The sequence below is a fragment of the Morone saxatilis genome, unplaced genomic scaffold (assembly GCF_004916995.1).
Source record: "Morone saxatilis isolate NCDOM2014 unplaced genomic scaffold, NCSU_SB_2.0 Contig16, whole genome shotgun sequence".
NCBI lineage: Eukaryota > Metazoa > Chordata > Actinopteri > Moronidae > Morone > Morone saxatilis.
The window spans coordinates 19,224,842-19,239,115 of NW_023339718.1; the positions used below are offsets into that span (position 1 = coordinate 19,224,842).

At 37.9% G+C, this 14,274-nt stretch overlaps 1 protein-coding gene across 3 annotated transcripts in view; it reads right to left on the reverse strand.

The window, feature by feature from the left end:
- The window catches only part of slc4a4a (solute carrier family 4 member 4a), a 55,732-nt gene that overhangs the window by 16,587 nt on the left and 24,871 nt on the right, over positions 1–14,274 (reverse strand). For 2 of the 3 annotated variants that reach the window (XM_035658063.1, XM_035658061.1), the window contains exons 7-15: positions 12,361–12,540; positions 8,761–8,837; positions 3,897–4,054; positions 3,120–3,207; positions 2,568–2,722; positions 1,702–1,812; positions 1,197–1,371; positions 970–1,103; positions 182–456 (exon numbers count right to left, since the gene is read on the reverse strand). In XM_035658063.1, coding sequence (XP_035513956.1) covers positions 182–456; positions 970–1,103; positions 1,197–1,371; positions 1,702–1,812; positions 2,568–2,722; positions 3,120–3,207; positions 3,897–4,054; positions 8,761–8,837; positions 12,361–12,540 — 1,353 coding nt within the window. The remainder of the gene's footprint in view (positions 1–181; positions 457–969; positions 1,104–1,196; positions 1,372–1,701; positions 1,813–2,567; positions 2,723–3,119; positions 3,208–3,896; positions 4,055–8,760; positions 8,838–12,360; positions 12,541–14,274) is intronic. The other variant, XM_035658062.1, reaches the window with a different exon arrangement.

Consider the following 14,274-nt stretch of genomic DNA (forward strand, 5'->3'; position numbering starts at 1 on the left):
GGATTCAAACCCCGGCCGCTGCAGGAACTCCGTACATGGGTCGCCAGCTCTACCGACTGAGCTAACTGGGCGCCCGAGCCAGTAGGTTAATCAATATCCATGCGTCTTTTCGGCACGCATGGGTAAAAGACATACACACGTCAATGTCAGCTAAGTGCCTCAGAGTTAAACAACATCTCACCCAGAACAGCAGGGGCCATACAGAGGCATTCATACTGTGTGATATATTCCATCTTAAAGTCAGAGTTGATGGGATAGTGATGAGCTAATTTTAGCATCTTCTTGAAGGCATCATAGATGAAGATGAAGCTGATGAGACAGGAGAAGCCCTCCTCAGTGAACCGGGTGAAGTACTGAACCAAGAAGCTGGCGTCAGTGGCCACGAGCACCAGGCAGAAGAACGCCGACCACAGGCCGATCCACAGGCGGAACTCCAGGTAGTCAAAGTCATTATCTCTGTATTAAAAAACCACAAAACAAATATAGAAAAACAGTCAGTAAAATGTATTTGATGTTTTACATGATTTGATATGACTATTAGGTCTAGTTTTCATTATATTTTAAGCAAGGATAAGAAGAATTTTCTGAGAACAAAGTAAATGTTTTTAAGAAAATTGTATAATGTTTCAAGAGTAAAGGCAGAATATCAAATGCCCCATTTGACACAAGAAAGCTGACAGACTGGTGTCCCCTGCTTTATTAAAATCTTGAAATGATACAACTTTGTTTTCTCAAAATATTTTTATTTTAAAGATGTGAACAGACTTAAAATATGTCAAATTTCTGTTTTTCTTTTGCCAAAATAACCCGAGTTATTTTAGCTTGAATGTAATTGGTTCAAATATTTTGGGAAGATTTATAAAAGCATGTTTGGCATGTCTCACCAATTGAAGTTTGGTGTGATAATAAAGTACTTTTCAAGCTCTCAAGCTGATGTATGATTAGTAACCGGGCCTCTGGCAAACATACCTACTGAAATTGAAGAGCAGCCTTTCAAACACCAGAACAGGACCAGTGCTGCTGAGGATGGTGAGAGGCTGGCCAGCCAGCAAACAGAATACCCCGCCAGTGATCGCTGTGCCTAGAAAACTCTCCAACACACCCTGCACATGTGGAAGGGGACAGTTAGTGAACAATTCAGAACATGAATGGGAAACCCTTGACGAACTGTTAAAAAGTCAAAATCTCAGTTGGACCTGCATGTTGTCTGTAGCATCCCCCAGCAGACCACCAAAGGTGATGGCGTTCGTCACAGTTCCCAGGTAAATAAACAAAATGGCCGACAAGGCCTGAATGTGAAATGCATCGGTGAAGTCACTGACAAAGAAAGGCGCTTTTCTTTTGATGTCAAGTAAGAGACCCCCACAAAACCTGAAAACAGAGATGAAACAAACAGAGACAAAAGATGTGCTGTTTTCCACAATATGGAATACAAAGTAGAACAAATAACATTTTGAATATGTATTTAGAGTAACAGTATGCAGACACATAACTACAACATATGACACATTTTTGTTTACCAAACATAACATATACAAAACTGTATCAGATCACCGTAATAAACACAAAGTCCTTCTCTGGATATGTACAAGGCTAAAACTTTGTATCCAGTTTTAGGTTTGTAGGCACATGAATATAGTTATTCATTCTCATATAAAAAATATTATGTAAAATGATTTGGTTTTGTCTATGACGCCATACCTTCCAGTCTTCTTCAGCTCATCCCCTACAGCGTGTCCCCCTCCTCCGTGACCTTCATCGTGAGGCATATCTCCATTCATCTGAGAGTCGCCTCCTGCATACATGTTTTTCCTAAAATACATACAGTTTTCTGATTAACAGTTATCTGACGCAGTTCATATATTTGAATATCTGAAATATCTACTGATGTTGACACACTGCCATGAAAATAAAGCTTTAAGTGTAAGCATGTTGTCGTGGTGTCTTTTCTTGTGTTGTCAACCAGATTATGCGTTACATGATTAAATAACTTCACTGATCAGCGCTCATATAAACAGCTGAAAGGTTCCTGCTTTACTGAGTAAAACTGCAGCTTTAAATAAAACCTCTTTCATAATTGAACATTGTGCTGTACACCTGGACGCACTTCAGTGATTTTGCAAGTGCTGCACATCTATAACATAATGTAGAGACTGCACACGCAGCATTCAGAACAGTCGCAGACCTGAGGGTTCTTAAATGTTTAATGCAAGAGAGTGCTTTAGTGTATTTGATACTTTTTTACTTCTGAGTAGATTGTCTTACACTGTATGGTTAACATTAAAAAACTAAACTAAATAAATAGTGTTTAAAAAATATATATATATACACTCCTGACATTGCTTCTCCTTCACCTACCTGCTCCACTATTTTATTATGAGTACATTAGCACTGACACTAGTATCGGTATTGGTGCATCCCTAACAGAAAGTGAAATCATTTTTTCATTAGGAAGCTGCTGGAAGGAGTAGTAGTATGGAGTATGGTATGTATAATATGGAGACACAAATTAAGTTCTGTATGTTTGCTCATGTAGTCTACTACTACTACTTTAAAATTTTACAGACCTTTTGTCAGAGGAGGGGAGGGATTTTGGAGGCTCTATCCTGATGGCCGGGTCCCACTCTCCAGGAGGAAGCACGATCACCTCATCCAGGAACTCATCGATACCAGCCAGCAGGTCTTGTCTGTCCTTGGCCTTATACGCAATGTCATGAAAGACCTGAATAGAGACAGAGAGGGATGAGGCATTCAGGTGTGAAAGAGAACTATCACAGCATGCTGTGTTGTCAGCAGGCAGCCAACTGTAATATCGGATCTGAGGATTCATATTTGGGTTAAAGAGTGAGACCAAAAGCACAGCACAATATTCAGGTAGAAATGCATCAATGAAGCAATGTAGGTCTGATCACTCTGGAGAGAGACAGAGATGCAGTTTATCAATATGTATATCAATATATAATGTGTTGTGCAACAAAAGTGTGTGTTGTGAGTGAAAATTATATGTATATGTTATATGCATGCGTTACATGAAAGATCTCATTTTAACGTGTGTAGCAGAGTTTCACTTGTCAGCATTAAAATAGAACACAGATGATGAGTGTTAATGGCAGTCCAACCTCATCTGACATCAGCGTGGCGATCGCTCTGCCAATCTCATGGTACGATTTGGCTTTGCCTTTGGGTCCAAGCAAGATAAACAAAAATCTGCACGAGGAACAAAAATCATTTGAATAAATAACCTTGTTTGTCAGTACATTTCAGATAAACTTTTGAATTGAAGAAGCGTATAAAAAGAGATAACATAATTGCTACTGCATAAAATACAGTTCACAGTTTTTATTATTAGCACCCTTTTCATATTTACATCTGTTCAGGTGTCTGGTTTGGTAATGTGAACAATTAATGTTTACAGCATCTTTACTTTATAAGAAAGCAGCTGTGTTATTCACAGCTGGCTATGCTGCAGACGTATTTACTCTAAAGACATGTTTTGTTCTGACTGCAGGGAGGCTTCTGCATATACCGCCCATCTATTCAAATAAAATCTATATAACAGTGACGCATTAGATTCCATAGTGAACATTTACTAGTTCATCAGAACTGGAACACCTTCCAAGTACCACAGAATATAAAATTGCTTTATGACTCTTTGGTTACAACAACACTACAACAGTGCAGTTTCCTGTTGCTTTATGACACTCATAAAAAAAAAGGTTAAAAGAAAAATTAAAAGAAGGTGGACACGATGCTGTATTGGATTTCTTTACAATTTAAGGTGAACACAGGGAAAATTAATACCTGACAATATTTAGTACTTTTATTGTGTCCACACGCATCTTCCTGCATTATAAATACAAGCTAGAAGCTAGGAGCTAGACATGAATCTGAACCACCTTGTGGGAACAGGAACCTCTGTCAGGGCTCCGAGCATCACAGCTTGCTGCAGACGAACAAACGCCACAAATGGCGCGTCCAGGAAGTCCACCTCCCCCACCAGCACATTGGAGGCCTCGGCGTCTCTCGGCAACTTCTTCATGAACTTGTTTCTCAGCTAAAAAGCACAAAAGAGAAGAACAGGAGGAGACGTTAAATGTTATGTTCACACCAGCAAGCTACCTAATACAGTGCGCACCGAATTAAACAACCTATTTCAAAGAGGACAATCCCATTCAGCTTAAATACCAAACCTGGAGGCGCCCATGGTATCTAAATGAGGCTATATTTCTTCCTGTCATGGCGATGGTGAGACGTATGAAGATGGAGGTCAGACACCTACTGAGCTCCACAGGTTCAACATTTTACCTCCAAAGAACATTCAAGTCTTGCGATTGTGTCTGTGAGGAACTGTCAGTCACAGTTCTTGTTAGGGTTATTATTAGTTTTACACTTTGAAATCTTGCAGCTGTGCAGTGTAAATATGAATCTAAAGAATTAGCTGTAGTGTTGGATTATTTACTAAAGAGCAGGTAGTATTTTACCCACAGCTCCCTGAAGCTGACATCACTATTGAAAGAAACATAGCAGTGTTTTTTTAAAATGTTTTAAAAAAAAGCCTGTGAATTACAAAGTAATGAGCTCTTTATGCTTGTGTTTGCAATAAGAATTGGACTGGGAAGACAGAAGCACTCTTGCAATTTTGAGCACCAAATTTGCACTTTGTCTTACAGCCAATTCATGCCCCTTGGGTCGAACAACAAAGTCTACCACTTTTCTATGTTTTTAATCCAGGAGCTGTTAGCACAAGCTTCAAATCACAGTACGTTTCATGCCACAGTCATATTTGCTTCATAAGACGTTTCCTATGATAAAAAGGTGGCATGCTTATGATCAGATTGAGATCATTAATAAATAAAACTTTAAAGACAATAAATCATAAACATCTAGATAAGAGTGTGATGGAAAACTACTGTGTAATATATTAACTTGAAAACAGCAGAGAGCAGGCAGGAAACATTTACCAAGACAGCCAGCGGCAGTTCATAAAAGTTATTTTTTATACCAAAGTCACTTTGAATTATACTCTTTTCATCAACATCTCTTCACATAAAACTCTTTAAGTTTCAGCTCAGTTTTCTGAATTTACTGATCAATTAACCCCAGTTACAGACTGTTTGAATTTCATAAAGGTTTAAATTACATGTGCACTACTTAATTCTTTCAACTCACAAACCATTAACAACAACTACAGCAATTTAACACCAACCCATCAACTGTTTGCTGCTCTGAATTTATAATCATCTTAAAACAACTACTCAATGCAGTAATTGTTCCCCTAAAATTATCATCATCACTTTCTCAATGCAAAATTTGTTTCTGCAAACAACCAGTAAATACGATGCAATTGAAGATCTGTTGTCTAGACAGGCTTCACTGGCCCATTCAGTCAATTATTATGGTCAGCATATATGCAATATTTCAGCAATCTACTTCTAAATGGTAAATTCACTATTTTTAAATTCAAACTTAATCTAAATGTTATAATTTATGATAAAAAACACATCTATTCATTCGCCACTGGTACACTCCATGCTTAAACAATCACATGAACAATCACAATGGATTTTCTTACATGATATGACAGATTAAAGAAACCATCCAGTTACAGTCCAGTTCTTTTCATCGAACAAACCTGAATACAATATATTAATTTAAAATAAAAATCTTTAGAACCTCGCCTCTACCCCATTGAGACACTTTGATATCGTCTTTATTTATCAGGCTGTAATTTCTATATTTCTTCCATACAATGAGAGCTAGGTGGTAAAGACAGTTGGCCCACAGTTTTACTTCAGTTCTGACTTCATCATTAGTGTGGCTTTGTAAGCTTAGGTTTTTTCAACATTGTTTATGTACTACATCATTTCTTTTTTTTAAACAATGTACACCTAAGATGATTTCAAGGGAGAACTGTCTGATAAGTTTCAAGATACCAAGCTGAGGGAAGAGTATCGGATGTTGTTAATGTGGTTTTAAAATTAGCTCTGCCAGGATTTTAATTGGATTAAATCACAAACAAGAGAGACATTTCCCCCAATCAGACTGAAGCTGCTAGTAATTAACATACAACATAAAAAGATTTAAAAAATATAGACCGGGAATTTATAGGAAATAAAAAACAGCAAATATAACAAGGGTAAAAAATATTTTAAAAAAGAGACAAGCTGTCTATCACTCGTCATCATGCCCGCCATACCCCGGTCATGTACTGACAGGATCGCTGCCATCAACCACTGATGACCTTCCACTGGTGAGATCCAATCACAGGCTGTTGAGCTGTCTTGGCAATAGGTTTGTCAGTAAATGATTGAGTCGAGAGGTTTAACCTGTGTACCCGCACACCCTGTCCACTCGCTGCTAATCCACACCACACTGCCCTCATGAACTAGGTTCACTTGAATCTGTTTCTGTCCTATTTGATTCTGAACTGGCATGAGGCACACATTAAATTATCTCAGACATGAAACCTACTTGTTTCTTTCTGTTTGGTGGCTCTGCACAGCTGAGATGTAAAACTCTTGGGTATTCAAAGCCAGGGATTATTTATTTGGTAAAAAGTAGTTCCAAGGAAAACTGTGGATTATTGGACATTATTTCTAGAAGATGTTGCTGTTTCAAGTTTTTTGAGCACCACAAACTAAATTCCATTCTAAACTATCTGCCTGGCTAAAAACCAGAAGAGGTATCTGATAAAATATTTGTGTATGTCTGAATAAACTAACTGTTTGAAGTCAAAGCCACTGTAGCACTGAGTAAAATAAATCCATTAAAAAGACTTCCTAATTAGGTTAGAAAAACTGACAATAGGTGACATTATTTCAACCTTCAAGTTAGATTTGATCTAATACAACCGTGTTGTTTTTAAACTATGTGACACAATGTTGCCCTTGTTGACAGTCCAATCACACCGTGAATGAGCCAAGCCAGCACATTTAACACATAAATCAGCTTTTCATCTAATTTTACTCTAGTCTTTGAATGTGAATCTGCTCTTGTCTCTATCTCTGACTCCACCATTAAGCACCAAGTTATCAGACATGTGGCAAGGTGGAAATACACAGAGGAAACCTCTGAATGGTATTTATAGGCTGAGTGGGTGTGGAAGAGCTTCAGTTTAGGAGATGTGCTTCCTGTCCAGTTGTCTCTTTCCTACTCTATCTGTCCCACAGGAGGACTTACTGGATCGTCTGAACTAATTCTCTTGTCCCAGAGGCCTGGTCTGGGATCAGACCATATGAACAAATGGCTGCTGTGAACTGTGGGGCTGTAATCTAACTACCCCACTATCAGAATCAATGAAGCTTACAGTATGATGTAACCAGTCTGAAAAACAACCAGGCAAAAGGACTAGTTTGCAGTCATTTGCTGCAACAAAAGTAACTTTATGCAAAGGAAAGTGAACTATAAATTTGTTTTGTTGCTAATCTAATTTTCAGCCATGAATCCACTCAGATCAAAAAATGAAATAGGAATCAAGGGTTAAATTGGTTTAAAACAAACACTGGTTATCAATACAGCACTGATCCAACAAATTCCTGTGACCAACCTGTCCAATTCAATTTATACAGTGTTCTCTCTGACCCACTCACACATGTTGGAATGTAACTATTGCAAGGGCCAACAAGCAGGACAAATAAGATATGATAATGAGAAATGAAATTCATTCATAAAAAACCTTATACCTCCTCTGGGTGTGACAGATAATCTAAGATGCAGTGTGTATCGTAAAGTTGTAGTGAAAGTGCACTGAAAGACGACAAGCATGTTTGGGTGTGTAACTTAATCATTGATTTTCTTTTCTCTCTCTTATGTTCTGTTATTCATTGTACCAAAGATTCTTGGCCTAAGCGTCATACTCGCAGCAGCCCCTTCTTGCTATAAAACCTCCACAATGACCATCAAAGGAGAAGTTTATGCAGATTTTTCTACAGACTATCAATAAAATGCTAAGCTGAGTGGAGATATTGCATAAGCAACTTGAATATAGTTTTACAGACTTGCTGCGGCAGGTTTGAAGCAGCTGCAGCAGCCTGAGTAATGACGACAGCGGTTGGAACAATGTACTTTAGACAATGTTATCTCTGCTCTGAACCAGCAGCCACAGTCTGCTCTGACTGGTTTTTGACTGGTTCTGCAGAGGACGAAGCTGCATCAGGCTAACATGTTAGCTTCACAGTGCCAGCCTGCAATTCTGTTATTGAGGTCAAGCTAGACGTGAAAGGCATTTGCTTGAGACAAACGTAATTTCAAGAATGCTTTTAAATAAATAACTGACACTTTTTCTACACAGGACTGGACTAATGCACCACTTCTTTTTAGATTTTCAGGCTGAAAATAAAAAACCCATTCCAGATATGCTGGAAATGTCAACATAAGGCCATGCAGTGACTGAATCAAGCCTAATTTTACATCTATAACTCTTGAATCAAATAGTTTTTAATGAGCCCAAAACCCTATTTGATTGGTACTGGTAACAGGAGTTTAGCTCAGTTAAAACTTGATCTCTGTCATGATCTCAACAATTTACCAATTTATCTGATACTCACAGGACCGGACTTTTACAATAATACTTGAAGAGATTTTTCAGGCCCTTACTCTTGTATTTAAAATTTACAGCAGCATGTCGTTGAATCACAATCAATCAACTTCATATTCCACAGAACTTGATTGACCGGTGAAACACTACAGCAAAAAGCATTTAGGGGCAATATCAAGATAACAAAAATAGATTTCCACTATTAAATTATCTGGTTGACTCACCTGGTCTTTTTCTGGTTTATCAGAAATGTCGTTCAGACTGCTGGAGGTCAGGTTCCGGTGAGTGGTGGTGGGACTATCTGTTAAAACACATCAACCTTGCACAGTTAGACCAGCTTCACCTTCACCAGGATCTCAAAACTGAATGGAAAAGGAGGCAGAGACCCAAAGAAAAGAACAGTGGCCCAGACAGTTTGCTCCACATGCAGCGCCAAAAAGAATAATAAAGCAACAGCGATCTTCATGCAAACCATAGATATATAGAGATTTTGGTCACCATTAACTCATCTAGTTAATAAAGGCTGGAGGACACCAGAGGACAAATTCCTTACTACTTTATAATCAAGCAGTCAAGCTGAAAACACCAACATAATGCTAATGCTGTCCTATTCAAAGTCAGGCTCAGAAATAATTAATTCGAATGTAAAGCACCCACAGTATCAGTGTTATGTAAGATCAATGCTGAGTACAGCCTCCACTTAAACTAAAAACACTAGCAACTGTGGTAGAACATGCCATTTTAAAAGTCCAGTTCTTAACATAAAACAGGATCTATTGGACTTTTGAATGTGCACATTCAACCATTTACCACAAAGCGTTTTTAATCTAGTATTTAATGCTCTACACAGCGCCAAAACGACATTTTGTTCCTGTGTATTCTGTATGTGGAAATGACAATAACAAACCTCGAACCTTTCTCTCAAAGCTTGTCGTTGGGGATTAGCTAAGATGACAAATGCAGTGCTTACTTACTTTTAAAAAATCTATCCTTACTCCTTACTAAAAATGATCAAGAGCTTTACTGTTGAGAATATCTGATAATCCTAGTGTCCATCTTTCACATCAACATCTTCCACTAAGTGCTTTCCTCGTGTGAAGCAGGTGGACAGCAGACTCTGATTGATGCTCTGCTGACTTTTGGTTTCAGCTTGTCAACTCCAGCATCAGAGATTTGACAGCAGAACGTGACCATACTCCTACTGGAGCTGTCAGAGATAAGAGACAATGTCCAGAGAGGTACAAATCTCAGCTAGTGCAAATCCTGATGCCACTGTAGCCTTTCATACATCTGCCCCCTGAGCATTGTGGGTAATAACATGCTTGTCAGTATGATGCAGCCAGTTTAAATAATGGAACTGTAGTATTTATACAGAGTATATGTAGTGATTATGGGGGGGGAATAACTAAACGTAAAATACATAAAGGATCAAATATAAAATCTTAGGCACATATAGCTATAAGTTTTTTTGGGGAAAATAGCCTAAAGCACATAAAAATTAATTCTACTGTATAATGACAGGTGTGTTTACATCCAAACTGCAGCTGACTGTTTTCACTCACGAGACACAAATGAGGTTTTCGAATCTGTGTCAACAACAAAAAGCTGCACAGTCACATTTTCCAGTTTCACATGGATCGAATATGTCGAAGTGAGATACTGAAGCGTTTGACATTTAACGTCAAAAATATAATTTTGGTGTCTTGGCATATTGAATTAGTGTTATAATATGGAAGACAGCTGAAAAAGCCAAACACACAAACTACTTAGTATTTTTAACAGAACAAATATGAGCTCAGATACGAGCAGCGAATCAGAACTGATCAGTGGTTTGCAGTGTGAATGTAGACTGGATCCAGTGAACTTACTAAGCCAGTCCATGCTTGTACTCCTTTGGGACTGCAAGTCCTCCATTGATATGCGACCCGACAGGCAAGTCACAGAGTTCTCAAGAGGACTGCGAGCTTTTAGTAGCAGCAGCAGGTTATCAAACCCAATCCAGGGAAGCAAACAAGGAAGAAAGAGAGATAGAAGGGAGAGACGGCAGGAGAGTTGATAGACAAGCCCACTGAGCCAAAGCAAGAGATTTGTTAGGAGAACAAAATCAAGTGGCTGTTAAAACCTCTGTTAAACAAGATTTCTGTATTTCTACAAGCTATGCAGAGAAACTGTGAGGTAAGAGGAGTTGCATCATTAAATCAGGACACCATGGGTCTTTGGACAGGGACACTTCAAATTCTGTTTTAATGAACTGGATGATGTACTTTATCCTTGCAAAGTTGAGATCAATTAATGATTATTCCAGAAACTCTTTATCTCAGTATGCAATCTTGATAAGAAGCTCAGGCCTTTATATGACGAGTTTCCATTTGAACACTGCAACGAAGCAGATCCTGAACAGAGGGAGCTTTTCTTTTATAGAGTCATGAAGCGGTTTCATAAATCTAATAGCAGGTAATAAATAACTTCACTTTCCAAAGACCCATGACTGGTAACAAATTAATTACATTGTAAACACGGTGAAATATCTAGTTACTCAATGTGTTACAATCAAAGCACTTGCACACATTGTAAACATCAGTTAGACATTAGTGTGTGTTAGGGCAGTCACTTTGCTCATGCCTGAAGCTATTTGAAATCTCACTGTTTTAGAGGCTGATCAAATATTCTGTTTGCTGCTGTTTATGAGGTTTTTACTTGCAGCCCTGTGCTGCTGCCTGAGGATAATGTGCTTTAGTTGTTCATTTCAGTTTCATTAACAAAGGATTTTGCAACAGAATTAATTTTTACATGCAGAATCCAGCAGACTGATGTTAAATTCATTTTATAAAGCAACTATAATACTATAAACATTTGGACAAGTTTTATTACTTCTCTGTACTTTTTGCATGAATGTCTTAATGTAATAATTTTTCTGGGATAACTTTCAGTGAAGCAAAGTGACAGCCCGCCCTGGGTGATGAATAAAAGTGTTACATTCCGCTGCAAATAACATGAATTTTCATCAACTTCAACAAAATTAGAAGTGAACGTAGTAAGAATTATATGAACACACATCAGGAACTTCAGAGATTTTAACTGTTGTAAATGATACTGTCTCAAGTTATTAGTCACATCATATCAAAACACTGGATCAAGCTTTATGATTTCTAACGACCCTGGACTTTCCTCACCAGTGTCATAAATTCATGTTCTGACTCAATTCTTCAAAGTTAAAATTTAGAGCTGAAGTCAATTTAAAATTAGCTCTACCCACTCTTACATGTCCTGACACACTTAAGTCTTAAGCAGCATCTGTGAGTTAGTACAGTAGCCTATAGTGAGTACAGTAAAAGTGTTGTTAAGTGTGATAACACCAAATGTTTGTGATGATTTAGAAAAAGACATCTACAAACTTTAGTTTCACTGGTTTAGTGAGAAAGTAGTAGGAGTACAGTAACAGTAATACTAAGGGTTTTTTTGTGTTAACACCTTGTCAATATACTATAAGGGACAAAATTTCTGATAAGGTCTCCAATAAATATTTTTTCAGCTTCTATTTAACAGAAGCTGGTACTCATTTGGGACTACTGAGTGCCACATTAGTGGGTTCGTGCAGAGGAGGGCAGCAGTGTGTGCTTTATCGCACACTGTGGCATTCCTCACTGCCCTGAAAACTCAATAGACACCTTAGGTCCTAACTTGAGGTGAAAAATCTAAATAAAACCTAGTAATGTGGGTATGTATATGTAAATTTATTATAAAGTCAGACAGCAGATTTAGTTTTTTCTTCACATCATTTAAATAAAAAACATAAGACTGCACCAAACTGGCATCAGTATTACCGTTTTCCTGGTTGGAAAACAGCCTACTTGCACTGGAGACCGTCTTGCCGATGTCAGCCAGAGAGCGCAGGTTGGACTTTTTGGTCTGGTGACGATGTTTCCGTAGCAACGTGTACATCACTTTGTCCTTCAGGTCTGCTTTCAGCTGGCCGATCTCTATCTGGTTGTCAGTGATCAGTTCTAAAGATGCAGACAAAGGGGAGGGAGCAAAGGAAGAGAGTGAGGAAAGACCATTTCTTTTTTCTGGAGAAAAGTGTTTAATCACACTGCATTTAAGAAATGACAAGCTATATTATTAAACACAACAACAACCAGAATCCAATGAGATGTCTTACTATTTTGTCAGACCAATACTTGAACACACACACCTTTATTCAACTTAAATTGACATAAATTTGAAGGAAATCAAGCAAAACTTCAAAGTCTCAAACATAAACAATTTAACTAATTGTTTAATGAATTCATGAAACATAATGAGACAAAAAATTATTTTTCAATAGTTAAAAAAAAGGTTTTGTTATATGCGCACAAATTCCCCAAATTTAAATTAAGCTGATCTTTCAGTTCATTATTTAATTTTTGGGTCTTTTCTTCACTTCATGTGGCATTTTATCCAACAGCCTTAAGTTACAAGCAGCATCTCTCAATACATATACTCAAAGCACCATAAAAAGTCTCTTCATACTTGTAAGGATTCAATTAGTGCCTCCCAGACCGTAATGCCTCTCTATGAAAGTCTTCGTGGCATCATGAAATGGCTCAATCAAAAGGTCTAGCCTATTTTTAAAAAGAAGGTCAGAAGCCTGAATGCTGACAGATAGCAGCCTCGGGGAGATTCTCCTCTTGTGGAGGGGTAGTGCTGTTAATGGCCCATCAGTCAAGTCGGCTGGCCTCAAAGCAAGAGGCCCAGCTCAGCTCGGCCTGTACCCTCCATGCAGCACAGTCAATTACTTCACATTAATCACTCCAAGTGGTAACTCTTCCCCCTGCTCCCTCATGCAGACAAAGAGGAAGAGGGTTGGCTGTCCTCAAATTAGGAAGTTTTTGTGTGACCATTTACAAACTACTATTTGAGTCCCTCGGTGTTCTAGGATGCAGTTAAGTACAGTATAGGCTGAACTTGACAGAGCGGTGGCCTTTTGCTACTCTTAAAGCAAAGAAGAAAGAAGAAGAAAGAAAACCTCTGAGCCCTCATCTGCATCAATCCATAAACCTGCACGCAACACTGCAGAGCAGCTCTGAATGTCCTGTACATCACAGAGCAGATCAAATCAAAGTGGCAGATGGGTTCTTTTATCACAGGCAGGAAGGTGCTGACCTTTATCAATGTCATCTTATTGTAACAGTAAAAAAAAATTAAAGACATACACATTAAAAGATAACTAAAATGTACTAAAATAGTAACAAATACTTTGTACAACTGTGATATTCAATGGAAATTAAATAAAATATTAAAATAATAATATAATAAAATATTTCAGTTATTTGATTCTTTTAGACTGTTTTTGTGTCGGATACCAGCCCTGTTTTCTGCAAATGAGATTAAGGTGGACCTAAATGTACATTGGCTACGTCATTTCACATCACATCACGTAATGCTGGAAAGACTGTTTCTTAACAACGAAACATTACAATGTAAAATGTATTTTCTATTAAATATCGGCTCTTGGCAATTAAAGCATCATTAAGGTTGTTATGGTCATGTGTCGGCACCTCAAAGCACTTGGTTGAGAAAAGGAAAACATTATGACCATGTCAAGTATTGCATTATGGAAGTGTAGGATCCAGGGGTTTTGGAGATTGACAATTTTTAATTGGTCCCCCAAATTTATGTAACTGCAATTGATGAATTTAAAGATCGTGTGCTTAATAAACCCAATATCTAATAATTTTTCACTGCATGTAACGATGTCA